Raw genomic sequence first — 27,430 nt, forward strand, 5'->3', positions numbered from 1 at the left:
ACACACATATTATATTTATATATAAATATTTCAATAAATAAATTTTATATTTATTTAGATAAATATAAATATTAATAAAAATAACATTATTATAAACTTCGGTTTTTCGGTCAGTTCGGTTAACCACTAGTTAAAACCAAATCAAAACCAAAAATCATATTTTTTTATAATTTAAAATCAAACCAATCCATTTTAACCATTTTTACCAAACTAAAATTAATTTCGAATTGATTTGGATCGGATTAATGGTTTGGTTCGGTTTTTGCTCACCCCTAGGCGGAACCACGGGAGGGTCAGCTCCTCGCCGGAGAAAAACGAGGGAACGGTGCTACTCTACCGGTCGTCGTCTTCGTTTCGACCCCCCAGGCCATAGCAGATAGAGATTTGCTGCAGGCGACGGCCGTACGTCTCTCACAAGTTGCAGCGCTGCAACTCTAATACGGCCGGGCGTCTTTCGCATAATCTCAATCTATGATATGAGATTTTGATTTCAGATTATGAGGTCTATACCAATTGTCATTCGCTGTGTTGATCTTTGTTGTGATTGTTTCTCCTTATTTGCGTATTAAGATTTGATGGAATCTTATTTTTGGAGTGGATCACTTCTGTTACTTGTGGAAACAATAAATATTCTGCTATGCTCACTATATGTTGGATAAAAATCCTCAATGAAAACTGTATTCATTTAAGTGATGTTATGGTGGTTATGATTGATAAAGAATGATATAAGTTGAAGCTTGTGGAGGAAGTTAAACATGAATAATTTGAGGTTTATGTCAACCAAATTGCTTGAAAAGGGAGCATTATGAATATTGTGAGCCTGTGATTGCTTAATGATGATAATTTTGGTGGATTGGAGATTCAAAGCTATACTGGTGCAATACATGGAGCTAGTGTGAGATTAGTTTCATTTCTAGAAATAAGATTGCTGCTGCTGCAAAACTGCTGCATATTCTGCTGTTAAATTCTCACTCTTCCCCCTATTAGCAACGGCTATGGGACTATGTGCTTGTTTTCAGTATGGCTTATCAGCTTGCAGTATTTGATTTTGGTGTATTATATTTGGTCTCTTCTACATTGGATTTGTAACATTAATCTGGAACAATGAAGTTTTCATGGTGTTGGAAGATATGGTAGCTTGAAAACTCTGTTTAGTGCAAGGTCTGCTGCAAATTTACTTCCTTATCAAGTTAGACATATTGAATACATATGATGAGTAGGACCAAAGTAACCAAAACTTTCTGTCAGTGGAAGGTACATAAATTGTTGTTGATATATTATTTTAAATGAATTTAAATCAAAGTATTGATACGATCATACAACCATCACCCAAAGTATTTACCGTCGTTTTGTTTTTCTAAATAGCCGAAGGTAAAAATTTCGACCCTCCTGAGGTTGAGTCCTGGTTCCGCCCCTGCGTGTGTCCGTCCGTCACTGCAAGTTGCTATCCTGGAATGTTATTGCTGCTAATAGTTGCAGCCTTTGCAATCAGCATCCTAAAAGCATTGATCATCTGCTTTTTACTTGTGGTTTCTCTGCAGCAATCTGGTGTACAGTTCTTCATTAGGCAGGGTTCATAAGGAATCCGCTTTCTTGGAATAATATATATAGGACTGAATGAACAACGCTAGACAAGTTTTTTTCTACCTAATTTGTTCAAATACATTTAGGAGTCTGGTGCAATTCTAACTTCAAACATCAATGCTAAACCTGTAGAATCCGATAGTAGTCAGTGTCGCGGCCTAAAAAATGCTGTTTTGCCATTTTAGCATTTGTGTTTCCTTATAGATATGCATATTATGAGACAAATGTTACTATATCTGAAAATGCCTTTTCCTTCTCACTTTAAAAATCTGTTGCACAACACTGCAATTGGAGCATTAACCAATGGAATGTGAAGATTTTGTCAATTTCAGTTCCTTTAACACTAACACATCTTATTGCAGGAGAGGCATAAGCTTCTGTATGGCTTCATCTGCTTTAGTATCAAGAAAATGCGAGTGAATTCATCGACTATTTGCCATCGAAACCACGCCTAATTATTTCGTGATATGAACAGATGATCAAGTAGCATTTCAGCGAACGGGGTGAATCTCCAACTATAATTTCATTATCTATAACATCTTTGTTGATAAGTAAATTCATACTTTAATTTCAGAGTTTTAAGAACTAACAAATGATAAAAATCACATTAAGCACAAGACTGTATAAGTATAAATTTATAGGACTGAATAAACAACACAAGACAGCTGCAATTCTAAGTTTAAACATCTGTGCTAATTGCTAAACTATACATTTTCTGTTTGTATGAATAATCAATGAATAACAATAGCTACAAACATCCATTCTTTACATGAGTTCCAAACAATCTAAACTCCACATTTGTGTAATTTCCAAGCTTATCAAAATCACAGTCTGACAACTGAATTCTTCGGCTCTCCAATGTCAACATCACATAATGTGTCAACTGCATTCGTCGACTCTTCATCCTCTGATTCATAGAATATTTTGAGACCATCACAAAAGCTAGAAAAGGACAGCTCTTCACAATCAGAATCATGCAACGTCTCAACTGGATTCCTCGACGCTTCCTCCTCCGGTTTATACCTCTCATAATCATCACCTAGTCCTGATAAGAATTGATGATCTAATAGCTTCTCAGCACTAAATCTAAAAGCAGGCTTCCTCACTAAACATGCTCTCAAGAAATCCTCTGCATCCTTTGAAATCTGAGATGGAATTGCAGGCAATTCGGAGAAATCACCAATCTTTTCCAAAATCTCATCATTTGTGAGACCATGCCAAACCTTCTTTCCTGTTAACATCTCAAAAACAATACATCCCAGCGCCCAAATATCAGCCGGAGTCTCCTGAATTTGATCTACGGCAGTCTCCGGCGCAATATATTTAGTAGTCCCTCCAATGTTAGAATCGCCAATTTTCTTCGCCAACCCGAAATCACCAATCTTGGGAACAAATTTACCGCCACTAGTCACAAGCATAACATTCTCAGGCTTTAAATCACAATGCACATAGCCATGGCTATGAATATAGTGAATCCCTCTAAGAATAAACCTTGTATATCTCTTCACATCAGATTCAGGAAACCCGCAGCCACCGTTTTGCTTGATCAGAGAAGCTAGGGTTCCGCCGGAAGCGTACTCTAACAGAATGTTGTAGAACTTACGACCATACTGATCAGTCGTAGTTTCTTCGCCAAGGCATTGAAGAACATAAGGAGAGTCATAAAGATTGCTGTAAATTTCTTTCTCGTGCTGCAATGAACTTGATACCCAATCCTGAGCCGATTAACCGCCATGATCGGACGATACATAGTATTTAAGTCTAGTTTTTTCAGTTTAGCAAGATAAACCGACCCATATGCTCCTTTTCCGAGCAACGAACCTCTTAACCAAGAAACTCCATTGTTGTAAACCGAACGAAATTGTATTTCTTCTTCTTCTTCTTCTTCTTCCATGATCGTATTTAAATCAAATTTTCTCTTCATGATTACGTACTTCTTGTACTGAAAGTAAGAGAATTTTACGAACTAAAGAAGAACAACTTAATAAAACTCTGACTGAACTGAAAAGCTTAAGAATGTTACAAGCTGAGGATAGAGATTTAGCCAAATGGTGGCGCTTAGGGTTCAAGTACACTCTTTATATACAAACTGAACTAGGAAGTAATTATCTGAACTTGTTGTCCTTGTGTCACACGTCTTCTGGTAAAAAAAGGTAACTACAAATCCTATTGAATGTTTTATTACAAAATAGATACAAAACTTTTAAAATATTTTCAAAAAAACCCTCCAACTCTCAATTATTTGATGAGCAAAAAGAAAAAGGATAATTTTGCATCCTAAGTTTATAATAGTAAACTAAACAGTTGAAAAGTTTTGTTATTTTTAAAAATTAGTCTACTGTTTCTGATTAAAAGTACAAATAAATTCAGCATTTAGTTACTAAAATATATACACACAAGTTTTAAAACTAAAGGAATACTTTTTTATTTTTAAAAAATATTATTTATATTTTTAGTATAGTGTTTTGTCTTTTTAATTATAAGAATTAAGTAATTATCTTTTAATTGAAAAAATAGCAGCATTTACCATTTTTAAACAATATGTTACAAAGTAGTCCAAGAAACTCATTTGTTACAATCACCAAAAAGAAAAGAATTTCTTGTACTGTTTACCATATTTATACATTAGAGAATGAAGAAATAAAAAAAATTAAATTTTGAAGTGGACATACTATAAATTTTAAAGTGATAAAATTATATTATTCAATTCTATATTAATATTTTAAAATAAAAATATAAATTATAAAGTTAACTATTATCCATCATTTGCCGTCCTTGTCAACAACCACTAATTTCTCCAAATGTTTTAAACAAGATAAAGTAGAAGAATCAAGAATACAACAAAATATCATAAACATAACTTGTTTGCCAGACCCCGACTTCATTTGTATATAATTGTCATAAATACATAAACATCAATTACTGAATCTTCACCGCAAACGCAAATATTTTGCCTCTCGCTCATCATAAACAACGACAATGTCCGATTATAAATAAACCAAAAGAATTGATCAATCAAATGCTAATATACATCCGTTTATTGATATCTCGAAGAATCATTGGATTTGGAATTTGGCACACACAGATAACAGCAACTGCCCGTCGTTCAAATAAGATTGATGGTGAAAGACACATAAGGGTGAGTATCCGCATCACCTCCCAAAGCTGCCATTCCTCCCCCTATTTCATCTTCAGCATTCCAGTACGCACTGCATTTACCATATCACAAAGAAACGGAAATTTTCCCGCATTGTCAAAAACAAAAGAAACAAAATCAGGGTTACATAAATATTATGAAATGCAGAGAAAGACGGACATTTTCTGTTATTTTAAAAAATAAATACTCGCATAAGTTACATACGTAATTCATATATTTTAATAATATTAAATGTCTAAACTCTAAAGTTCACATATGATGAAGTTCATCTGATGCACAAGCAAAAACATTTAAAGGGTGGATATGGACTTGCCTGTCTGTACTGTCACATAACCCTTCAAGAATTGAGCGCACTTTCTTCTCACTTTTCACACGAGGAGATAAAACGCAAGCCTGAAATGATTCCAATAGCAAGTTTGATGAAGAACAAATCTTTATTATGAACAAATGAAGAAGTACAATGGACAGAGTATTCACCAAGAAAGATGGTGGCAGTCCATATCTTAGGATGCTCTCTGTAAAAACACGCACTGCACAGAAGTGCATCCAGGAGCTGAAGACCTGCATAACATAATCTCAGTATATAAATAAGAATTGTAAGGGTAGTGTTGACTTAAGGGAGCAATGAAAATACTAAGTCATAAAATCCTCGAAAAAGATTTCAGCAAATCTGGGATGTTAGAACCAGATAGGCCCCAGATATAGCTCTTTATCAGTTTAATTTTAGATCTCAGCTCGTAAAGAGGTCCCAATCATTACCATTCTGAAGTTTGAAGAAGCAGCTAAGACTCAATGTTGCAACACAAGTAGAAAAATCTATTTTCTGCATATATCTATATAGGGTGATGGCGATGTTTTACAAATATAAAACACAGCTTCAAAGACCAATCATAGTTGATACTTTGTGCTTTTTATGCTTAGTTGGGAATGCATGATGGATGTAAGACAATAATTCTAATAGTTTTAGCAGATAGAGCCAAATATGACATGACGAATCTCGATAAACCCTTAATTATAGCATCTTACTCGATGCCATGTATCCTCTCAGGTGGAGAACTTCATTAACATCATCAACGTGATGACCCAGGTCATATATAAGAGAATCCAATGTAGGTGGTAGTTAAAAAATTCTGAGTTATTAAATCATGTGCTGCTGGTGTACCTCATCAAGCTCTAAAAGAATCGTATATGAGACATAAATGAAAAGTTATCAAATAATTCCGACATAAATATACATACTGAGCATGGACAACCTTATGCATTCAATACAAAGAACACTCCAGACAATTGCCTTGCAATTTTATTTTTCTGTTAGCATGCATTTTCTGCAGCATACTCAGCATTCGTCTTACAGTTTCGGCTACAAATCCAAAAACAGTTCCCTAATAAACTCAATTCCTAAAACCCGTAGATTTATCCTTACAGGCATAGCGTAGTGGTAGCCGTAGGGACATTATCAATCGACCCGAGAGTTTCAAGTTCGATTTCCTCTCTCCCATTGTAATAACAAAAGATTATTCAAGAAAAATGTAGATTCATGAAAGATTAATCCAAAACTAAAATACAAGACCCAATATACCCTGCAGTCCTGCACAATGTGTTATAAAGAAGAAGAAAGAGAAAAGGGAAGGGCAATGTTACCTCTCCATAACTGGTATAGCACCATTGTAGAAGAGAGCTTCTAAAGCTTTCTTGGTCTTGCATTAACCTTGCCAACTCTTGCTTCCTACCCTCTTGTGCTTCTGGACTAAATTCAAAGTCACGGATCTAAAACAAGACATGTATAGACAAAATCATGAAGTAGACATTTCCTGCCAACAAAATTCACTTTTGCTAAGTATTCAAGGCGTATGCCGATGCTAACATTTGCTCACCTGGAACCCTTTTTCACGTGCAATGGTTCTATAATTGTCTGCAACACGAACAAATAGGGTAACTGTATAAAGAGCATATTCATTATCCTCATGTAACTTCTTGGCAGACCTGGGAACCTGAATGAATGAATCCAGATAAGTCAATGAAAGAATAGAACCTCCTTAATAAAATTAAGTACAGAAATTATAAAAAAAAAAAAAAAAAAAAACTTAAGCTCAAAATAATATGTTCAAGGAAACCTAAAGGACTGATCTTCGATAATGATATCATACAACTAGCTATGATAGTTGGAGGCAAAATTATCTGATACATTTATGCATCTCAATAGTAGGCTTGCCTATTTTCTAATATTCCAAAACAATTCCCACTATTTCTTAAGTTTCAAACAAGTAAAATGGCAAGCCCGTCAATCCAATAAAGTATCTTCATCTGATGCACCACATTTAAATAGCTATGCTGTTAAGGATAAAAATCCTCAGAGCAGTGGTTGCTAGATTAATGAATCACAAACCAAAGAACACAAATCTTACCACATATTCAGTCAATGTTTCATAGGTTGCCAACCAGTCCTTCTGTGAATACTTAGGAACAACTGCAAGGAGGGTTGTAAGATGTTCGGAGGTAACAACATCCTCTGGTTTCACCAAATTTGAAAGATCGCAGACTGCTAAGCTGAAATTCATACACACTTTGTCATGAAATGAAAAAGAAAATGATTTGAAGATACCATGATAAGACTCAAAGGGAAAACATATACCTTCCCGTTTGCTTTCGGTTAATAGAATTGAGTTGGCTGCGCACATTGTTATGCTCAGCAACACGAACCTAAGACAAAACGTAAAATTTAAAATCCCAAACTTCTGATCTATCATGAACCATATCAAATCTTATGTTTACACTTTAGACAACTATTACATGCACTAGTTATTGAGGCAGCGATCAATAAAATAGTCAAACGTTTCACCAGCAGATGTAAAAAGAAAATATAAGACTAATAGCCACTCACGATCGTACAGGAACATTATAAATGTATCTAAGTACTTTAAAAACAAAGCACCAGAACAAAGTGGAAATTCAAACCCAGCACAAGAATCTCGAAGTCATTTTGAGCTGGTTGCAGAAAATGATATATACATGATAGCTTGGTTATCGACAATGATTCATAATTCATACTATTAACATGGATCTTATCCAAGTTAGCATTAATAGCATTAATCTAAAAATAAATTTAAAGAAAAGACACCGGATGAAATTCAACATATACATCTACACCCACATGTCAAATTAATAGTAATTTAATTGCTATAATGTTTCATTAACCGATGATATGCGCGATATTAAGTCAATTTTTATAAGTTCAAACTTGCATTACAAGTAAATCACCTTGAGATCATCCTCAATTTTTGCTACTTGAGTATGAATACTGGCAACAGTCTCCTTAAGAGGCGACATTGTTGGATACTTAGCTTCATCCCAAACAAACCTATCATCACAACACAAATAAAAACCGTTTCACAAAAAGGATAACCAAAGACTCATTCCTCAATCAATCATCAACACATTAAGTAAACAACCAAGATCACCTAGTGAGATACGAATCAACAGGAACGCCATCAACGGTCAAAGCGCTACTCTCAACACCCGAAACCCTCTCCAATTCCTCGATCTGTCTCCTGATCTTGTGAGACACTCCTTCTATAAAGCTGTTTGACTGCACCACCATTCAACTATTAAGCTATTTAGTATTCTATAACCACACAATTTACAAAATCCAAGACACAAACTTTCAATTTAACAACTCACAAATTAACAAAAAAGAAAATACCCAGTACAAATGAATCAAAACCCAACACAAAAAACAATTAAATTACAGTTCTCGATCACATTAGGATTAACAAACTAAATTTCACAAAAAATAAAAAACTTACCTTTAAGAGATCATCACTGAGAGATAGAAGAGAATCAAGGGTACCCACACGGAGATTAGGAGTGTTAAACTGAAATAAAACAACCAAAAATCAATTAGAAAGTAATTAAGAATTCAGATCAGGTAAAATTAGTAAAATTAAAAATTGGATTACCCTGTAAAGAGGGGTGTCAAAGGAATGCTTGGAGATTTGATCTTGTAAACGGTTCCATAAAGTTGAGGCTGAATTTTGAACTGGTAATGAAACCACCCAATATCTGGTCGCCATTTTTGTTTTTTGATTGACAAATTCTTACACAGAGAGATTGAGTTTTAGTTTAGTTATTGAGGAGGAGCTGTGAAATTTCCATTATTATTATTTTCTATAAATAAATGGAGCAAAATGTTAAATTATTTTTTGATTTTAATCTCTATGTAAATAAAAAAGTTAGGGAAGGGGAAATCTAAATTTGGATAATTCTCCCTTATAATTAAATCAATATTTATGCCACATAATTATTTAATTAATATATACTTATTGTTTTAGGTTAAAAATAGAAGTCATAATTATTAGTAATACCGTTCGCTTACTATCGTTGTTTAATTCTTGTGAATTTTCACATATTAAGCGAATGTGTAATTAGATAGTTCATGAAGTGGCTAATAAATCCTTATATCCTCTTTTTTAAGGAATTATTCAGTGTATTATGTTAATTGCGGCAATCATTGTTGATAAATATTATGTACTTCTACTTTCAGATATTAATATAATTTTTAGTTTAACAAAAAAATGTAAATGATTGTAAAGAGCTCACTTTTTTCACTTATGACAACAGAAAAGACCAATTTAAAATCTAATTATCTCATATAATATAATACCTTATGAAAATAATAATCAAAATTTAATTACTATTTTAATGATTTAATAAGATATTACTAAATTTTAATAATTTAACACTTAACTAAAATAATATATATACCTTTATTATATGGTAGAGTGCATTAAAGAAGTAAATATAAATAAACATTTACCACTTTATCAGTTAAAAATATGGTTTTTTTTATAATTTCATTTATTTATTTAAACAAAATAACTTTTTTAATATTTGTATTTTTTTCTAAATTATCTATTGATTTGAGATAAAAAAAAAGTATATTCTATATAAAAAAAAGTATATACTATGTAAACACAAATATTTAAAATTATTTACCTTTAAAAATCACCCAAAAACTTATTCCATTTACATTCATAGCTCAATAATTTCTTTGTGCAAAAATCTATCAAAAACAATTAAAATTTACATTTAGACCTCAATACTACGAATAATATTTAACAAAATATAAAATAATTATACTCTTAACATAAAATAGAACACCATCAACTCCGCTCATGTCCCCTACCATGACCCTCGACCACCGGCCTCAACGCCGGTGCCACCAATGAAAAACGACGCCCTCGGCTAACCACAAGCGAAAATCCCTAGCCACCACTGTCGTGGCCACGTGCCCTTACCGATAGAAACTAACGGTCTTCTGTTTTGCCATTGGCTTAAACAGTAAATCATACTTTTTAAATGAGAGATAAAATAAGACTAAAAATATTTTGAAATATATACCTAAATCATTTGAGAAATTTTTGTATAAAAATTATGAACCGCTAATATAAACTTTAAAAAATTGAGTCATAGAATAAAACTTCTTCTCTTAAAAACATGAGTTTTTACATTTTGAAAATGTAATTTTATTATCACCAAAATAAAAAAAAACAGATTTTTTTCTATTTCAAATTTAATTATTAAATATAATTAATTTATTGAGATACGAAAAAACACTTGTTGCGCCCACCATGGGGCTCGAACCCATGACCACAAGGTTAAGAGCCTTGCGCTCTACCAACTGAGCTAGACGGGCTTGGTGTTGCTAAAGCAGTCTAGAACTTTTCTATATCAATTAGGGGGTAATTGATCATGGAAATACCTGAACTATCAAATTTTTTGCACTTTGATGGTCAAACTTTAATTTATTTCAGTTTAATTATCAAACTGCAATGGAATGTTTCTCGTCGAAAAATACATACGTGGCATTCATATTTTACTTTTTTTTATCTAAAATTTGACATGTATATATGTATAATTTAGCCTAAAAACTCTACCAAATTGAAACTACACATAAGTGATAAGTTTTTTAAAAAGCGCACAGCTGGGCTTCGATTGTTTTCCTCTATCTGTGAATAAAAAAATTAAAAAAATATTACCACATGGAAAAATCCAATAGCCACATGAACCGAAATCAAATTTGCAGTAAAAAATGAAATAAAGCGATAGTTTGTTTGTGTACTCTCGTGATCAATTACCCTAATTCAGGAGGTGAATGAAAATAGTAACTAGTAATCTTAGCTCAAATATCCGAAGAAAACTAAATAAAAAACAATTAGCATTACACCATATTATTATGTGTTAAACTGCAACATTCAAAATATACAGTTGAACAGTTTGATGATCAGCCCAAAGATAAACACAAATTGGGCATTTTCATGGCACAAGTTTAGACAGTTTGCTTCTCTTTATTACATAAAATTTATAGGGCAAGCACACTTCAAAAAAACCACACTTCTTTTAGTGCAAAATGAAGTCTCACCCTATATGCAACCCTTTTGGGTTATTTCTTTCTTACAACAAAATGACACCGCCTTTTGCATCTAAATGAACTCGTCCAAAGACAAGCTCTCGACGGATCCGAAGCTTTCCATATGGCCATTTCTCGAATAGCTAGTTAGTGATCCGCCAAAAAAATCAAGCGGGGGGTCGTCAGGAAAGGTGGTGGTAGTGTCGTATATGAACGACAAGCCGGTGTTGTCCATCATCGGATAATTCATGTAAAACGAGCTTGATTTGTTGATCTCGTAATCATGAAGAACTATGTCATTGACTGTAGTCCTAGCTAAATTGGCGTATATATCATCGTCATCCGAAGCCTTCCGAGCGTGAATTATCTGATCAAAGAAACATTTGATCACTATTAGTATTAATTATTCAAATGTTTCCAATAATTTGAAATGTACGACGAATAATGAAATTATCAAGCAACCTACATAATTCTGATTTTGATTGTCTTTATACACCATGATGTAGTCTCCTAGATGTAGTCCGTGCGCGTTGACGAAGTCGCCTAACAAAATTCGATATGAGATTGATGCATTATTTAGAAAACAAGCAACGCGATATATAAACGAAGAATTTTGAGAGACCGTAATGGCTGTACCGGTATTTTCAAGTACATACATTCGGCTATTGTTATTAGGCCAATACCTGATGAGATAAATAAATGAACTAGTAAGCTTATTGTTTAAATGAAAAGTTCAGAATATATGTATTATTTCCATTGATATAATAGGTATTAAAGGAAAAAGTTTATGTCTCAACGAATCGCACGTGGTGATTTGGATACCACACAAAGACTTAATAATGATATTTATATGACTGATCGACTGAGTAGCAGCTCGTCGACTGCCTAAAAAGAAATATTTATTGTTTGATTCATACCCTGCCATGAGAAGTTCAATGGGAGCAATACTTGAAGTGTATTAGCACAATAATTGCAATTTAATGAAAAAATGACTTTAGGTGGCGTGGCGGATTTAATTGAAAAACTTCTTGCTGTCAACGAAGAATCAAAAATTGAAATTTGAACCTGTATTTGAAACTCCAAACATGCAATCCATCCAAGTCTTCCATGTTTATAAAAATTCCTTCTTTAGAATCAAGCATGGGGAGATGCGCCTCAGCCGCCTTCTGAAATACGGTAACATTACACATATATATATAAGATTCCACATCGAATTGAAGGAAACAAATGCCGATAAAGTCAATAACAAAGAGAGGAGCATTACGTCATGCGTTCTTACTAAAAGAGAAATAAAAATATTAGTTAAAACCTTTGGGAGAATCATCCTCTTCAGGGAGCTTACGTCACTGTTCTTAAGTTCTTTCTGGAAGAGGAAACTCAATCTCCTTTGATCAATTACCTATGGCATGCGATCATTTCGGAGTCATCATTGCAGAATCTTATCAAATAGGAATATTCATCTTAAACTTAAATGATAAACTAAGAAATATATACGGTGAAAATAATATTGACGAGCATATAATATAACAGCATTTACTAGATAAGCTTCATTGTGCTCATGTATTCTCGTTGCTCGTAAAAGGCATAGTCATTAAACTACTAAAACTATATAACCTCGAGATGATCATGCATGAAAGTTCACTAATTAAAGTCTAGCACATTTCCACAATTATTAAAAACGACTTTTGAACACATAATCCGATTGTGCCAAATCAAAGGTAAAGCCAAATCGCAAACAAACAATAGCATACTCGACGACAAAAATTTGATCCACGAGATGACCGATAAGGTAACTGCATCGAATCAATAGTTCGTTAGAACATAAATTAAAGTATCTTAATAGATTACGACAATAAATATCATGGTTACTTATTCAGAAACCGATAAAAATTGTTCGAAATTTAGAAATTCAGCCAATCGAACTAGCAGCTCGTGTCTGCAACTAATAGATGATTTATATTCTTCTCGATTTGCTTACATACTATATCCGTACGCGCATATATGCATATATATCAACCAATCATATCTCAGAATTTTAAAGAAACTTCACTTGTTCCACTGTGAATAGATTAGCAAGCTTATAGTAGTTTCTGAAATCAGTTTAATTTCTAATCATACCATAAATTATTTCAGCTAAGCAAATCTATTATTTGTGAAGAAATTAAAGTATCAACTATTTCAGATCAAACAATTACTACATTAATAGCAAAATATGAATATTAAAGTCAAGTTTTGATATTTATTTTTGACTCTTACTTTTACAAAAGTCAGCTCTCAAATTAATTTTAATTTGTTAATATTCTTCTGGAAAATTCTTCAGACATAAATCGATTTCAAAATTAATGAACTCTTTAGGAAATCGATCCATGCTTTAAAAAGATGAAACTATGAAATTAATTGGAATTATCATATATTCTTTTCTTCCATAAAGTTGAAGGACTAATTAAAAAAACTTACTGGAAAACCATTCAGTAAATGAAAAAAAATTAAAGAAAACACAGAAAAAATTAATGGATGAATACAAGAAACATTGCACATAGAAATTGTAATAAATAACGACCTGAGTGTAACAATACCTTAAGCAACAAATTAACAATTGCCCACCATGAAATTCAAAATTAAAACAAAATTAAAGCAAATAGAGAAACACCCAACAAAATTAAACCAAAACTGAATCTAATAAAATTATTTAAAAAAAATCAAAGAAAAAAAATCTCACACGTGTGGTGAAAGAGGGTTGAATATCAGGCACGTGCGAAGGAGGATTAGCAGAGTTGATAATGGAAGAACTGGAAGATGAAGAACCATTATTATTACGATGATTCAAATTAGGAAAAGAGATCAACAGATTATTAATGGAAGAAGAAGCTCTTCTCTGTCTGGGCATTCTTTTCTTTCTTATAACACCAAACCCTAACACAGCCACCACATCATCGTCCTCATCACCATTCCGGGCCATCATAAAAGCCCCATGACCCGACCCATTAACTATCTCTTCATCTTCTTGTTTGAAGATATTTCCCTTTTTGCTGTCTCCTACTTCAGTAACAGTGTCTCCACTTGCCATAAAAGCACAGGCCGTGAGATTTTTTACTTTTCTTGAAAGAAAAAAAAAAGTGTAGGGTTTTGTTTTTAGGTTTCAGTGATGGACAGTGTCTGTGTGTGGCTGGTTAACTGTACCGGTGAACGACGCTCGGCAATCACGAAATGGGTTTGTGTGAGAGAAAGCTGAAAAGAGAGAGAGAAGAGCTAGTTCTTGAGATTATTTTCTTGAAATAATTATTTTTTTTCTATTTTTAGCAAGGGTATAATTTGGTGAAAAAAACTGGTTCTAATGACATTTGTTCTACTTGTATTCCTTCTTCTTTCTTTACATCTTTTGTTCTCATTACACTCTACATAAATATCTTTTACTTTTTGGAGAGATACACAAGTTAGGGTTAGTGGGTTGGGAAATGTAGGTTTGATATACTGACTCGATCGTCGAAGCGAACGACTAAAATTATATACATTGACTAAAATTGTAATATATTTGATCAGAGAACGACCAGAACTATGATATATAGACTAATAATATATTGACTTGATCGTCGGAGCAAACGATTGAAATTCTTAGTTAGTGTTATTGAATGATTTCTTGATGTGGTTATTTTTGTTTCTTGGAATTGAAATGGAAACTAGAGGAGAAGTAACTAGGGTTTGGAAGAAGCTAGAGGAGATGGTTAGTATTGAGAAAAGTGAAAATGGGGGCATGGAGGGTGGGAGAGGTAGTGGGTGGTTAGAGAAATCGCCAAGAAAAGAGTGACGAATGGAAGAAGAAGAAAAAACAGGTGTTGCTAAAGTTCTGAATCTCCTGTCTACTGAAATCAATGGCGTTTTTTAGGGTTTTTATTGTATATTATTGGACTCTCCGTCGTCTTTTCCCATGTCATAGATCATATAATATTAATTTCTTTCAAACTCTTTCTTTTTTATCGGAGAAGACGATCAAATTCGGTATATTTGAGCTCTGCAAGTGCAAATTATCGGAAAAACTGGTTATATTATTGCACGATAAACCCTAACTTATATTACATGCATGTAACTACTTGAGTGTTGTGTGCTCGTACGGGAAGGTGGTGGTGTGAGTGTTTGATTTTTATAGGACATGTGTGGGGTATTAGTGAATTGAAAATTCCAGGTGTCAATTATTTTGTTTTAATTGATGGCGTATATGTGTAGTTATTAGTGGTTAATTTTAGGAAATTACTAGTATCTTTTTATTACAGTAAAAACAAAAAGTTGTTGAAATTGAAGATTTTCTACTTAATTTGCAAAAACGTGAGCAATATTTCTAATTTGACAAAGTTTTTTTTTTTAATTTGAATTTATTTTTATGTTATCAATAGGAGAAGAATTTTATCAAAATTAAAATTTTTGCTCTATCATTATTAAATATTACTCTGCTAATAGTGTCACCGTAAACCAAAAAAAATTCCCTAAAAGACTTAACGTTTGTCAGGTACGACATAATTTTAAATTTGAACAGTTCGATTAACCATTTTTTTGTTCACGATTTGTTTGAAATTATTGTGAGTGTATTGTAAATTAGAATGCATAAACTACTAAAGTTTAAACTTAAAATACGTTTAAAAAATAAATTAAAATTTTGAATTTTGATAATTTATTTATTTTAGTTAAAATATGGTTACTAATTTTTATTATTGATTCAAAATAATTTCTTTGTCAGTTAAATTTTAATTATTAAGTAATATTTATTTGATAGGATTTTTTTTATTCTGCCTTAATATTTATTTTTGAAGTTGGTGGATTTTCCATCTTTGATTCTATTAAAATAAATTAAATTTACATGTAGAAAAACTCTTGATTTATTCATATTTTAAAAATTAGAAAAAACAATAAACTATATTTCAAATGGTATATGTGCTGGGCAGCATTTTGTTAAGACAATATTATAAATCAAATTTTTTATAAACGCTAAAATTAAAAAAAATTAGTTCATAAACTAAATTTGATTGTAAATAATGTATCATAATTTGCAAAAGATGAATTTAACTTTACAATTTTATTTTTATATTTTTATTAAATTATTTCATTTCGAAAAGAGTTTTTGAAGTAGGGGTAAATACTTAAGCTAATTGTCAGTAATTTACTATTTTCATCATATAATTCCCTTAAATGTACTTCAATTAACTTTTTTGCACCTACAATCTGTGAAAAAATAGTATTATTTATTCCACATAATATAATAATTTGAAATTATACTTCTAATTCTTTTCATTTCAAATAAATAGACAGTATGTTTATTTTTTTTGTCTCAAATGATAAATAATTATTTATTAGTTAAATAATTAATTCTATATATTGTCATTACTTATAATATAATTTATCAAAAAGAGATAAAATACTAAAAAATTAATCTATGAATTAATTTGTTTTGCATAGAATTATAATCGCATTATTACAAAATTAAGAATAGGTGAACATCATTGATCATAGGCTAATCCCCTGAAAAAACCTCCACCTTTCAGTCCCTTTTCGTTTGCACCCTCACGTTGCAAAATCACCAATTTTACCCAAATCCACACCTTTCGTTTTCAATTCCACCCTCAATTATTGAAATACACAACTTTTACTTTCAATTACACCCTCAAGCATTAAATTGATCTTTTTTCCAATACTTCATATTTTAATAAATATTCAAAATAGTCCCTAATATTATAATTAAAACAAAAAAACCATCTTTCTAAAATTTTAAAAATTAATTTTAAATATTATACAAACCTTTTTATTTAAAACTTGCTGCTTTTATTTTGAAAATAAATTTAAACTAATTAAATTATATTTTATATCGTTTTTAGTTTAATTTTTTTTAAATTTTTTTTTGTCCTCCGGCAAACCGAACCAGCTCTGGTTCGTCTTCCATGGAAGACGAACCAGAGCTGGTCGTCTTCCATTGGAGGAAGACGAGACCAGCTCGTCTTCCTCCCATGGAAGACGAACAGCTCGTCTTCCATGGGAGGAAGACAAGCTCGTCTTCCTCCCAAGGAAGACAAGCTGGTCGTCTTCCTAAGGAGGAAGACGACCAGATCTGGTCGTCTTCCATGGAAGGAAGACAACCAGCTGCTGGTCGTCTTCCATAGAAGGAAGACGCCCAGCTGCTGGTTTGTCTTCCTTGGGAGGAAGACAAACCAGCTCGTCTTCCTCCCATGGAAGACGAGGAGGTCGGCTTCCATGGGAGGAAGACGCGGAGGACGACGGCGGCTGACCCGGGGTGGGTCGGAATACGCGGAGGACGACGGCGGCCGACCGAGAGTGGGTCGGAATACACGGATGTAGTATTTTTATTAATTATTTAGTTAATTAAATTAATTTTTTTAATGATACATTAAAAAAAAATTAATTATAATATCAAATAAATTAGAGAGGTCGAATAAAATCGGATTTGAATTTGTAAAAAATAATAATATTTATTGAATTCAATAAAAATTTATTATTAAGTTTTTTTAATTTGTGAAAAGAATATTCTTTTATTTAAATATAACATTAAGCTCTATTTAGTATATATGCTTAAATATTAAGTATTGATTTGGACCTTTTTCAAGTGAAAAAAGGTTGATTTAATGCTTAAGGGTGGAATTGAAAACGAAAGGTGTGAATTTGGGTAAAATTAGAGATTTTACAACGTCGGGGTGCAAACGAAAAGGAGCTAAAAGGTGGAGGTTTTTTCAGAGGATTAGCCTTGATCATAATGTAAAAATATCATTACTCGTCTAACCAGCAAGCTATGTTAGATTCCAAGCCTGGAAATGCTGACACGTGCTTTCCATGCAAATACTGAAACAATAATCAGGCAATAAAGTAGAGGAGATCAATTTTTTTTATTTTTTTTTTAGCATAGGCTAAATTTCAATAAATAAAGTGAAAATACTTATAATATAAAAATAAGAATCCAAATCACAATGAGTGAGTATTATCATCATTAAATGATGATACTGTAAAATAGTCATTCAATATAATTTTTTGACTATCAAATTAATGAGTCATCCAAATATATATATATATATAGTAGCCAAAAAATTAAATTGAAATTGATTGTTACTTTAACTCTACTCATCAGATTATCCTTTAAAGATGAGAAAATATCATCACTCTTGTAAAATATAAAACTCCATAAACTTTAATTTTAAATTTCAACATAAAAAGTTTATTAATTAATCAATTATAAGAGAATGGTATATACAAAATTTAACTTATCAATATTGTACCATATTTTTAATATAATTGGCAGATTTTAATATCATTATTAATTCAATTTTGACTTCCACTAGCCTAGATTTAATCTTTTTTTAGTTTTAAATTCACTAAAAATCTTTTATTTGCTATAAGAAAAGTATGTCAATCCGGAATTTCTGACTCCAATATGTACAAAAAAAAAAACTAGTAAAAATGTTGGGGGGGGGGGAATAAATTTTAAAATCCATGTACTAAATCTAAAATATAAAATTTATAGATTTATATATTTCAATATTCTGATTGAACATTCATAGGTTAATGGTGACATTTTTTATATAATAAAATTTAAAGCACTCACCATTTTCTTAAAGATGACTTTTCTACCAACTAACATTCAACCATAAAATATAGGTCAAACTTCTGTTCTCTCTTCTTTCTAACAAACCCTATAACCGCATAGAGCTTTTTTTTATTTTTTCTTCGGCAGCTGTAAATGATTCAATTTTTCTATTAACGGTAGCCACCCCTTTTATTTATGTTATTTTAATTTCATAAAATATAATAAATAGCCAATTCTTTTTCATTTTTCTGACGGATTAAAATTTATCACGAAGCGCAATTCAATTATCAAGAAGCGACGATAAATTGAATATCTTTCAGTAACAAAATGGATTCGTCTATGAGCTATACTAGTTTTCTTTTTTTTTTTATTATTTGTCTTTTTTATGAATGTTTTTACTTTATCCTTTGTTTATGAAAGGTTTGTTGTCTTTCTCTGTGAAAGATTTGTTCTCTCCTTTTTAGAAGGAGTTGTTGTCTCTTTTTTAGAAGAAGTTATATCAAGTGTTGATTGAATCGGATGTTGTGAGTTTGCGGGTGTTTGGAGAAGTTTGAAGAGTGATTAAAGACTGCACTTAATTCGCGAAACAGTTAGTAATTTATTTTTATTTTCGTAAGTAAGGTCTGCGAATCAAGCAGCATGTTGTTTGTTCCATATCAGGTCATCGGGTTTAGTTCTCAAATTATCCCGAGTTTCTTGCAAATGTAAATGTTTATTCAATTTAATGATATCCGATGAATTTAAAAAAAAAAGATGACTTTTCTACCTAAAAGGTGAGAATCAAATGATGAATTTTGAAGGATGAAAAAATTTAAAAATTAATAGATCGTGTAAGATAAATTTTGTTCAAATTTAAAGATCATGTAAGATATTTGAATTTTAGTCACTCAAATTTCCTCAATTTAGACGATGTGTTAATGGGGGTTCGGTTCAGTTTTTTGGAGGAGTTTTTAGCTTTTATTTTTTCAAAAAGCTCCACTAAAGTGTTTTGTGAGAATTTTTCTAGAGCTTTTCGGAGCTTTTTGAACCTTCAACAGCTGTTGTTTGAAAAGCTCCATTTTGGAGCTTTTTGCCAACAGCTGATAGCTGTTTCAATATTTTTATGTATTTAGACAAAATTACCCCTAATAGAATATTTCATATTTTTAATATAAAAAATTATTTAAATTATTTTTAAATACTCTAATCATTCATAAATCATATAAAATTATTTTTTTTATTAAAACAACTATAATTTAATATATATTTTAAAAAAAATTATTACAAATTTATCAAAAAAATATCTAATTAAATTTAAATTAAATATTGCTTTTAATAAAAAAATAACTATTGATATTTTCATTAAATAATATATGATATAATATATTTATAATTTAATAAATAAAAATTAGACTCTTTACGGTCATTTTATATATAAACAGCTACATCTAATTAAATTTCATCAAACACTTACAATATATCAGCTATCAGCTACCAGCCAACAACTAACAGCTAACAGCTAACAGCCACCAGTTATAAGAAACAGCTGAACCAAGCAGACCCTTAATATTTATATAATAATTTCTATAAAACAAAATGACATCTAAGATGTCTTATTAATGTATTGCACATTGCCCAAATTATCACTCCTGCCTTATCTAATTCTTTTAGATGAAATTCTACTTCAAAAGGAAAGAAAACATATAATAATGTAATTACTGACTTGGTGTACATCCGAAAATTCCTGTTTTCTCTGTTCTAACAGAATTATGACCATCTTTAAATTTTCACCAATTTTTTTAAAGTAAATATATCATTTATATATTAGTTCATATTTATTTATACATATGTTATTATAAAATTATAATATTAGTTGTGAGTTAATAAAAATGAGTTAAAAAAACCTTGAATTTTCAAACAGTTGAAATGATTATAATAATTTGATGAAAAATGATAACACTTTTTTTTGTTATTTTTTATATTAAAATTAAAATATTTAAATATTTCTACAGATAATCGAGTCGAATCAAACTCAAATTTTAAATATTCTAAACGAGTTTGAATTTCATGCGTTTAAAATAAAATTCGGCCGAGCTTGAATAGAGTTTCAAGCTTTACATTTTAAATTTTAGAGTGAAATAGAGCTCAAGTTTGGTAGTGTTTTGAGACGACTCGATATTAAATTGGGTTAAATCCACAAAAAAATCACGAACTTTACACAAAATTTCATTTTAATCACGACTTTTAAAAGTTGTCATATAAAACCATGACATTTCATTTTTTTTCAAATCTATCACCGATTATTTTCCGGTGTATTTTTACCTTTCATTTTTTTTCAAATCAGTCGAATTCCGATTGCCACGTCAGCAAAAATACACTGAAAATTAATTTGGTGATAGATTTGAAAAAAATGAAAATTCATGGTTTTATATGCCAACTTTTAAAAAGTCGTGATTAAAATAAAATTTCGTGTAAAAATCATAATTTTTTATGAAATTAACCCTCTTAAATTTGATTATGACCAGATTCTAAAAAATTTGGTTAATTAAATTCAATTATTTTTAAGTACGAAATAAACTCAATTGAATTAACTAAATTATATATTTACAGTATATTTTATAATTTTTCAAATAATTAAAATATCTTAATAATTTTCTACAGAATTTGCCTCCCAAATTTGTACGATGAGCAATTAGTATATAATGAGCGCACACTATTGTATGGACATGTTCAGGGTGAAGATGGAGCAGTATTGATTGCATTATTCCAATTGACAAGAACTGTAAGACAAAGTTAGAACACTAGCACAGCAGCAAAATTCAAACTAGATTATGCAAGAACCAAATTCCTCTAGCCAAAAGCATACATTTACATTAAAATATAATTCAAGATCGATAATTTACGCCTTCTTCGACTACTCGTAACTCTGTTTCCAGGTAGCTCATCCAAGATCAACAAATCGTGGATGGAAAAAGAAATTGGAAGAAACCAATAGGAACAAAAACACATCAAAAATAAAACAAATGCAAATTCAAATGTAAATCATAAATCAGAGTACAACTACATATGTACATATCATCATAAAAGGAGGACAAAATCACAAGATAAAATTAAAGGAAATACAAGCTCCAGTAAGCGGCGGGTCATAGGCAAAACTTAGATCCACTTAAAGAAAGAAAATACCTTACACTGCAAGTATAACAGTCCAATGGTAGGATCTTTTGATAAAGGCGCTGATACTTAAGGTCAACTACCAATTGTTCCGAGGCAAGAGAAAAATATAATGCAACGTACTTAGTCCAGCTTCATTAATCCTTGCTCCTATTCACTTGCTTGCAAGCAACAAATTAATCAAAGTAAAGAATATTAGTTACTCTTACTCAGTCCAACTTCACAATCTTTGCATCTTCCTGATGCTTGTTTGGTTCTGCTGGAAAGTATTTTATACCCACAAGATCACCAACTTCGCTAATGACCTGAAAGAAGAAAACAAATCAAATAAGGATTAATTGTATTAATATGGTGTGGAAAAAATCATGCATCGTATGTGATAAGACGGAATATATAGTAAAAACAGCTCATCAATGAGAGAGACAAAGTGCACATGTTGAATAACCAAATCAGACAACATGTAAACTTCTCTTGTTTGTTTCTAAAAGTAAAAATATGCAGAGAGACGCGATATGGCAGTATAACATTAGCGATCTTGCATTCACTTCTCCTGACGGAGTTCTCACATGTATTACTCACAAGTCACAACCTGACAATCTGGCTCGAGTTTGTTTGCACATGCAAGTGCTCATGTGTGTGTCTAAGCACATTTATGTTGCATGTGCAGATGTAATTGCATTTTTGAAAGAGACAAATGTTGTGTGTATGGATCACGCATAAACGGCATATGCATGGGCATGCCATACTAGAGGAGACCACACAAATCCCACAACAGTAGAATGCTAAATAAAAATGAACAAGCAATCAGTAAAATACCTGCAAAGCTTGAATCAAATCTTCCCTGGTATGAGAAGCAGATATGCATATGCGTGCCCTAGCCAACAACAATGGCGTTGCTGGAAAAGCCACTGTCACAACTGCCACCTGTAACAGCATCAAAGACAAATAATATACTATCATGTGAGAAAATGCTAATTGTGGAGCATGAAATGTTGCAGAATGGACAGATACCCACATTCTTTTTGAGGCACTCCCTTGAAAAGGCAGGAATTTTGGCTGGATTGTAAAGCATAATTGGCATTACAGGAGAGTCATTGTCTCCAAGAACCTCAAAGCCCATCTTTTGCAATTCTGATCTAAAAAAATTACTATTCTCACGTATGCGGGCAAGTTTTTGGGCACCTACATGCAAACAGAAGCAGTTCATTCAAGCCACAATTAAGTTGACTAGATAGGATTTTCTCTTGAGATATCCATTTTAGAAAGTTTATATTGAATAAAACATAAGCATCCCTCCAAACCTCTATTTGAGCCGTCTTCCCCAAGAATAACTTTAATAGAAGATATAATTTGTTCTGCTGCTGGTGGTGAGATTGATGTTGCATAAAGATGGGCCGGACAAGTGTATTTCAAGTACTGGATGAGTTCCTGCAGGAAATAATAGCAGCTTTTTTCAGATGTTAAACATAAACAAAGGAGGACATTTCAATCACATCAAAATAATTTCCAGGCCAAAGTAAAACAACTATGATAGATCATATCACTTTATAGACCGCATTATAATTGCAGATAAGACAGTTGAAAACATTGTAGTCATCTTCAACATCTAAAAGAACCAATAACACAAGTGACCAAGTTATGAAGATAGTCTTATAAGGAGAAATAGAAGAGCTAATTTTCTCTTTATAAAAGTAGCATAGACCGTGACATTTTTTTACTTTTGCCATGCCTACACTTATTTTTAAGAGCTAACACTCGAGCTTTGGTGTTTCATCCATCCCAGAAAAGAAGAATTTAGTTATATCAGCAAAATTTCAATGAAAGTAAATTCTGCTAGACCAAAAAATTAATTCTAAAAAAGTGTACATAAATTGAAAACTAACCAACCTTTGATCCAGCAATATATCCGCCGCACGAGCCAAATGATTTGGTAAAAGTTCCCATCATGATGTCCACATCAGCAGTATCCACTCCTAGGAGCTCACAAACTCCTCTTCCAGTTTTGCCTACTGCTCCAATGCTATGGGCCTCATCCAAGTATGTATATGCCTAAAACAATATTAAGATAATGCAAATGATTAAAGGAAGAAGGAAAAACATGGAGCTCGATCATTTTTCTGATTATTTATTGCAGATAGAGTGATGTTATCAGTAGGAAAAAAAAAAAAACTCCCTTCCATTGCAATTTGCTAGATAGACATGAGAATTACATACTCAAAAATCTTTCCATTAGAAAACAAAGAGAAAGAAAGAGAATGGATAAAAAGTAACAGGGGATACTTTCTTGAAAAAGTAGGACAACCCAGAAATGAGGAAGTCTTTAGCGTAATGCATGTGCAAATGACCCGATATTGGATCTTGGTCTATTTAGATTGTTCCTTTTAATCATAATCAAAGATGTTTTCTTGTCTCTCGTTTCTTTTTTGAAAAAATCAAAGAATTTTGTGCTTGTAATATCTTCTTGAGTTCTCAAGTCAAAAACCAAACAGATTAGAGCAATAAGTTTTTTTTACTAAATGAAGCAACCTAAACAAATTGCTTGATGCAACACACAAATAACCCAACATGAGCAGGAGACACAGCATAAATGACAAGCATCATCCTAGCCCAGGTAAGTGATCCATTGTGTAATTGGTTGCACTTTGAAGAAATTAAGAAACACATTAAATGGTTAAATCTAGTTGGCTGGAATTTCTTAAGATGGGATTTTAAATACTTTGTCAAACAGCTGTAACCTTGTCCACAGTACCTTATATTTTTTGCAAATTGCTATAATCTCAGGAAGCTTGCAAAGTTCGCCTTCCATGCTGTATATCCCCTCCACAATTACAACTATTTTCTTCCATGGTCTGTGAGTCCTAGGTTGTCCATCCGCAATTTGTTCTCTCAAGACTTCTTCCAGATGATAGGGTGCTTAAGTAACAAAAAAAAGTACAAATATGAGCAGGAAAATACATTTCAGACAACATAATCTGCATTTGAATGCAGAGATGCAGACAGGTTATGAGGAATCCACTGACAAGTACAGCTAGAAGGCAAAAAAAATTATACAAGGATCAGAAATGTGGAACTCGTGACAGGTAAAAAGAATTCCAAAAAGACTCACTGTTGTGTTGGAAAACACGTACAGTAGCTCCAGATCCACGTGCACCATTTACAATAGAGTTGTGGTTCAAGGAATCACTGATAATCAGACTACCCTGTAGTGATAATATCATACAATCAGAAACAATGCAATCGTTAAGGACAATGATTTTACAGAGGACTTCAATTCTAGCCTCAACCTTCCCCATCAGGACTGGAAGTATCGCAGAGTTTGTAACATAGCCCATTCCAAAAACTATAGCTGCTGGCTTTCCAGTAAAATCTGCAACACGCTTCTCCAATTCATTGTGCAATGCTGTTGTTCCTGTGAACACACTCATCTGATTAACAATTGAAAGAAATAAAAAAGCTTGAAAAACATTTCACCAAAAAGTTCTTCACAATATCACAAACTCACCTCCATCCACCCGGGTACTACAAGTGCTAGGAGAATATTTCTTCAATGACTCAATTACTCGAGGAGTGCAGTACTCATCGGATGCAGCAAAACCAAGATAGTTGTAGGACCCCAAGTTAAGGCATCTGCTAACTTTTTCGGTTCGTCTGTGGTAGGGGCAATCAGTTATACAGATTCTTAATACAATGACCTAATAAATGCAAAATTGAATAAAACCTAAAAAAGAATGATATTTCAAGCCTTTACAAAGAACAATGTGAATCTTACTTTAGTGTCTTATTATTGTCATTCGAGTAACGCTCAACCACGTCAAACCAAGCGTCAGGTGCACTAGATATTGGTCTCCCAAAGCAGTCCTACCAAAAGGGTGACAAAAAAAAGAAATTTTCAAAATTATAGAACATGTCTTTTGTTTATAAAGCTAATTATTCAGCAAAAAACTCAATCGCCAAGTCCCTTAAAACATTAATCATAACTCCAATTTCTCTTCATTCTTTGCAAAGTCTAAAAATGAAAAAACTAAATTAAATTAAACTACGGCTAAGTTTGATTCATGTAATAGAATAGCATGGAATGGAATGGAATATCTAGTCCATAAGGAACGGAATAAGCATTTTTTATTTTTTGAGAGGAGTAGTTATTCCACAAAATCATAGAATAACAATTCTATAAAATTACTATTTCATGAACCAAAGCAAAGAATAGTCATTCGGAATAGCTATCCTATTCCAGACCTATTTCATGAACCAAACATATCCTACATGTAGTCAATATTCGTGTTTGGAAAACTCACGGTCGCTGCAATTCCATCCTTTTCACTTTTCAGCTAATGAACTAACCAAAAATAATCACAAATGCATTGAAAGAAACAAAATCTATGCCAAATTCGACATGATTTATTCCAAATAAAGTCGACTACAAATATTAAAATCACACAAATAACAAGAAAAAGAGCAAGATAAACAAATAAAATACCTGAATCCGAAGATACAGACGACGAATATAGAAATCCTCAAGTCCTAAACAGATTGGAGCATAACCCTGCATAATCACACACATAAAACAACAAAAATATTAAAGCAAATCAAAATTAATAGTTGATAAATTAATTAACAGCAGCTTATTAACAGACCTGAAAATTCTTATTGGAGTAGAACCAATCAAGAATTTTACGAAAGAAATCTCTGATTTGACCGAAAGCAAATAATAATCCATAGCTAAAGTACGTTGATAAAGCTGTCAAGTACGGTATTGCGATCATTTCCTCAACAAGAAAAAATTCTTTTGAATTTACAGAGGAATTGAGAGGAGATCTGAAATTGATAATTTAATATTTAAGAATTTGATTTCTTTTGTGTGGAAAAAATCAAAAGTTTTTGGATTTGAGAATTTTTGATATCGGAATTGGATCTACAGCCTTCGGGTTAGTTGTCGACCCGCTGAATAGTCTTGATGGACAGCTCTCTATTGTTGGACTCAATGGCCGGACACAACCTGGCATTTTCGTTCCGGGTCGAAATTTTATGTAAAAATTGCATCAATGATGTTCCTACTTTTTAAAATCTTATGTTTTGGTGTATGTACTTATTTTTTATTTACTTAAGTGTTTGGAATTGTTTAGTTAGTATCTTTTTTCAAGTTAAAGTGAATAACTAGTTGAAATACCTTTTGAAACTATTTCAAAGAGATTCAATTGGTTATTATTGTTAATTAATTCACTCTTTTTATTATTTTATATTTATTTTTTGGATTAATTACATATAAAATCATGACCTTTGCGCCAAGTTTCAAAAATAACATAACCTTTGAAACGTGCCAATTATAGACACCATCTTTCATTTTTTTCAAAAATAACATCGACGATTTTTAGTGGCATTTTTGCTGGCGTGACATGACATGTGGCAGACCCATTGGCTGTCCAAGTCAGCAAAATTTCACCAAAAAATGTGCCCATGATGAAATTGAAAAAAGAAAATGAAAGGGGATGTCTATAATTGACACGTTTTAAAGGTAATGTTATTTTTGAAACTTGGTGCAAAGGTCATGATTTTATAT

General features: G+C 31.9%; 3 protein-coding genes, 1 long non-coding RNA gene, 1 other non-coding gene and 1 pseudogene across 5 annotated transcripts; 1 reads left to right on the forward strand and 5 right to left on the reverse strand.

Moving 5' to 3' along the window:
• Positions 1 to 232: 232 nt before the first annotated feature.
• Positions 233 to 1,852, forward strand: LOC126683477 (uncharacterized). The gene is made up of 2 exons (XR_007641720.2): positions 233 to 1,254; positions 1,366 to 1,852. It is a non-coding gene; the product is annotated as an uncharacterized LOC126683477 (long non-coding RNA).
• Positions 1,853 to 2,232: 380 nt separating this feature from the next.
• LOC126683476 (mitogen-activated protein kinase kinase kinase 20-like) lies at positions 2,233 to 3,648 on the reverse strand (annotated as a pseudogene).
• A 787-nt stretch (positions 3,649 to 4,435) lies between these two features.
• LOC126682644 (V-type proton ATPase subunit C) lies at positions 4,436 to 8,896 on the reverse strand. The gene is made up of 11 exons (XM_050378383.1): positions 8,698 to 8,896; positions 8,545 to 8,613; positions 8,200 to 8,327; positions 8,000 to 8,099; positions 7,374 to 7,441; positions 7,147 to 7,288; positions 6,616 to 6,732; positions 6,383 to 6,508; positions 5,219 to 5,302; positions 5,055 to 5,134; positions 4,436 to 4,793 (listed from the first exon to the last, which is right to left on the reverse strand). The coding sequence occupies exons 1-11, from the start codon at positions 8,809 to 8,811 to the stop codon at positions 4,691 to 4,693; spliced, it is 1,131 nt and encodes a 376-aa protein (XP_050234340.1). The 5' UTR covers positions 8,812 to 8,896; the 3' UTR covers positions 4,436 to 4,690.
• Positions 8,897 to 10,360: 1,464 nt separating this feature from the next.
• Positions 10,361 to 10,433, reverse strand: TRNAK-CUU (transfer RNA lysine (anticodon CUU)). The gene has a single exon. It is a non-coding gene; the product is annotated as a tRNA-Lys (tRNA).
• A 600-nt stretch (positions 10,434 to 11,033) lies between these two features.
• Positions 11,034 to 14,681, reverse strand: LOC126683115 (B3 domain-containing transcription factor FUS3). Its single transcript, XM_050378948.2, has 6 exons — positions 13,867 to 14,681; positions 12,457 to 12,546; positions 12,213 to 12,313; positions 11,784 to 11,830; positions 11,614 to 11,690; positions 11,034 to 11,514 (listed from the first exon to the last, which is right to left on the reverse strand). The coding sequence occupies exons 1-6, from the start codon at positions 14,212 to 14,214 to the stop codon at positions 11,221 to 11,223; spliced, it is 957 nt and encodes a 318-aa protein (XP_050234905.1). The 5' UTR covers positions 14,215 to 14,681; the 3' UTR covers positions 11,034 to 11,220.
• Positions 14,682 to 21,717: 7,036 nt separating this feature from the next.
• Positions 21,718 to 26,850, reverse strand: LOC126682403 (long chain base biosynthesis protein 2a). The gene is made up of 12 exons (XM_050378066.2): positions 26,508 to 26,850; positions 26,351 to 26,416; positions 25,643 to 25,731; positions 25,376 to 25,521; positions 25,158 to 25,282; positions 24,980 to 25,073; positions 24,623 to 24,786; positions 23,761 to 23,922; positions 23,175 to 23,301; positions 22,889 to 23,055; positions 22,690 to 22,797; positions 21,718 to 22,178 (listed from the first exon to the last, which is right to left on the reverse strand). Exons 1-12 carry the CDS (start codon positions 26,634 to 26,636, stop codon positions 22,083 to 22,085), a joined length of 1,473 nt encoding a protein of 490 aa, XP_050234023.1. The 5' UTR covers positions 26,637 to 26,850; the 3' UTR covers positions 21,718 to 22,082.
• Positions 26,851 to 27,430: the final 580 nt, after the last annotated feature.

The sequence above is a fragment of the Mercurialis annua genome, linkage group LG5, assembly GCF_937616625.2.
Source record: "Mercurialis annua linkage group LG5, ddMerAnnu1.2, whole genome shotgun sequence".
NCBI classification, from domain to species: domain Eukaryota; kingdom Viridiplantae; phylum Streptophyta; class Magnoliopsida; order Malpighiales; family Euphorbiaceae; genus Mercurialis; species Mercurialis annua.

Excerpts from the sequence above, each read along its gene's own strand:
- LOC126682403 (XM_050378066.2), bottom strand. The coding sequence starts at position 26,636 with ATGATCGCAATACCGTACTTGACAGCTTTATCAACGTACTTTAGCTAT. Across the intron at positions 25,732-26,350 it reads GTCTGTATCTTCGGATTCAG|GACTGCTTTGGGAGACCAAT; the intron begins GTATTTTATTTG and ends CCCTTTTGGTAG. Across the intron at positions 25,522-25,642 it reads GACAATAATAAGACACTAAA|ACGAACCGAAAAAGTTAGCA; the intron begins GTAAGATTCACA and ends CCCCTACCACAG.
- LOC126683115 (XM_050378948.2), bottom strand. The coding sequence starts at position 14,214 with ATGGCAAGTGGAGACACTGTTACTGAAGTAGGAGACAGCAAAAAGGGA. Across the intron at positions 12,314-12,456 it reads AGAGGATGATTCTCCCAAAG|AAGGCGGCTGAGGCGCATCT; the intron begins GTTTTAACTAAT and ends ACCGTATTTCAG. Across the intron at positions 11,691-11,783 it reads GTATGTACTTGAAAATACCG|GCGACTTCGTCAACGCGCAC; the intron begins GTACAGCCATTA and ends GAATTTTGTTAG.
- LOC126682644 (XM_050378383.1), bottom strand. The coding sequence starts at position 8,811 with ATGGCGACCAGATATTGGGTGGTTTCATTACCAGTTCAAAATTCAGCC. Across the intron at positions 8,100-8,199 it reads GTTGATTCGTATCTCACTAG|GTTTGTTTGGGATGAAGCTA; the intron begins GTGATCTTGGTT and ends TTGTGATGATAG. Across the intron at positions 5,135-5,218 it reads GACTGCCACCATCTTTCTTG|GCTTGCGTTTTATCTCCTCG; the intron begins GTGAATACTCTG and ends GAATCATTTCAG.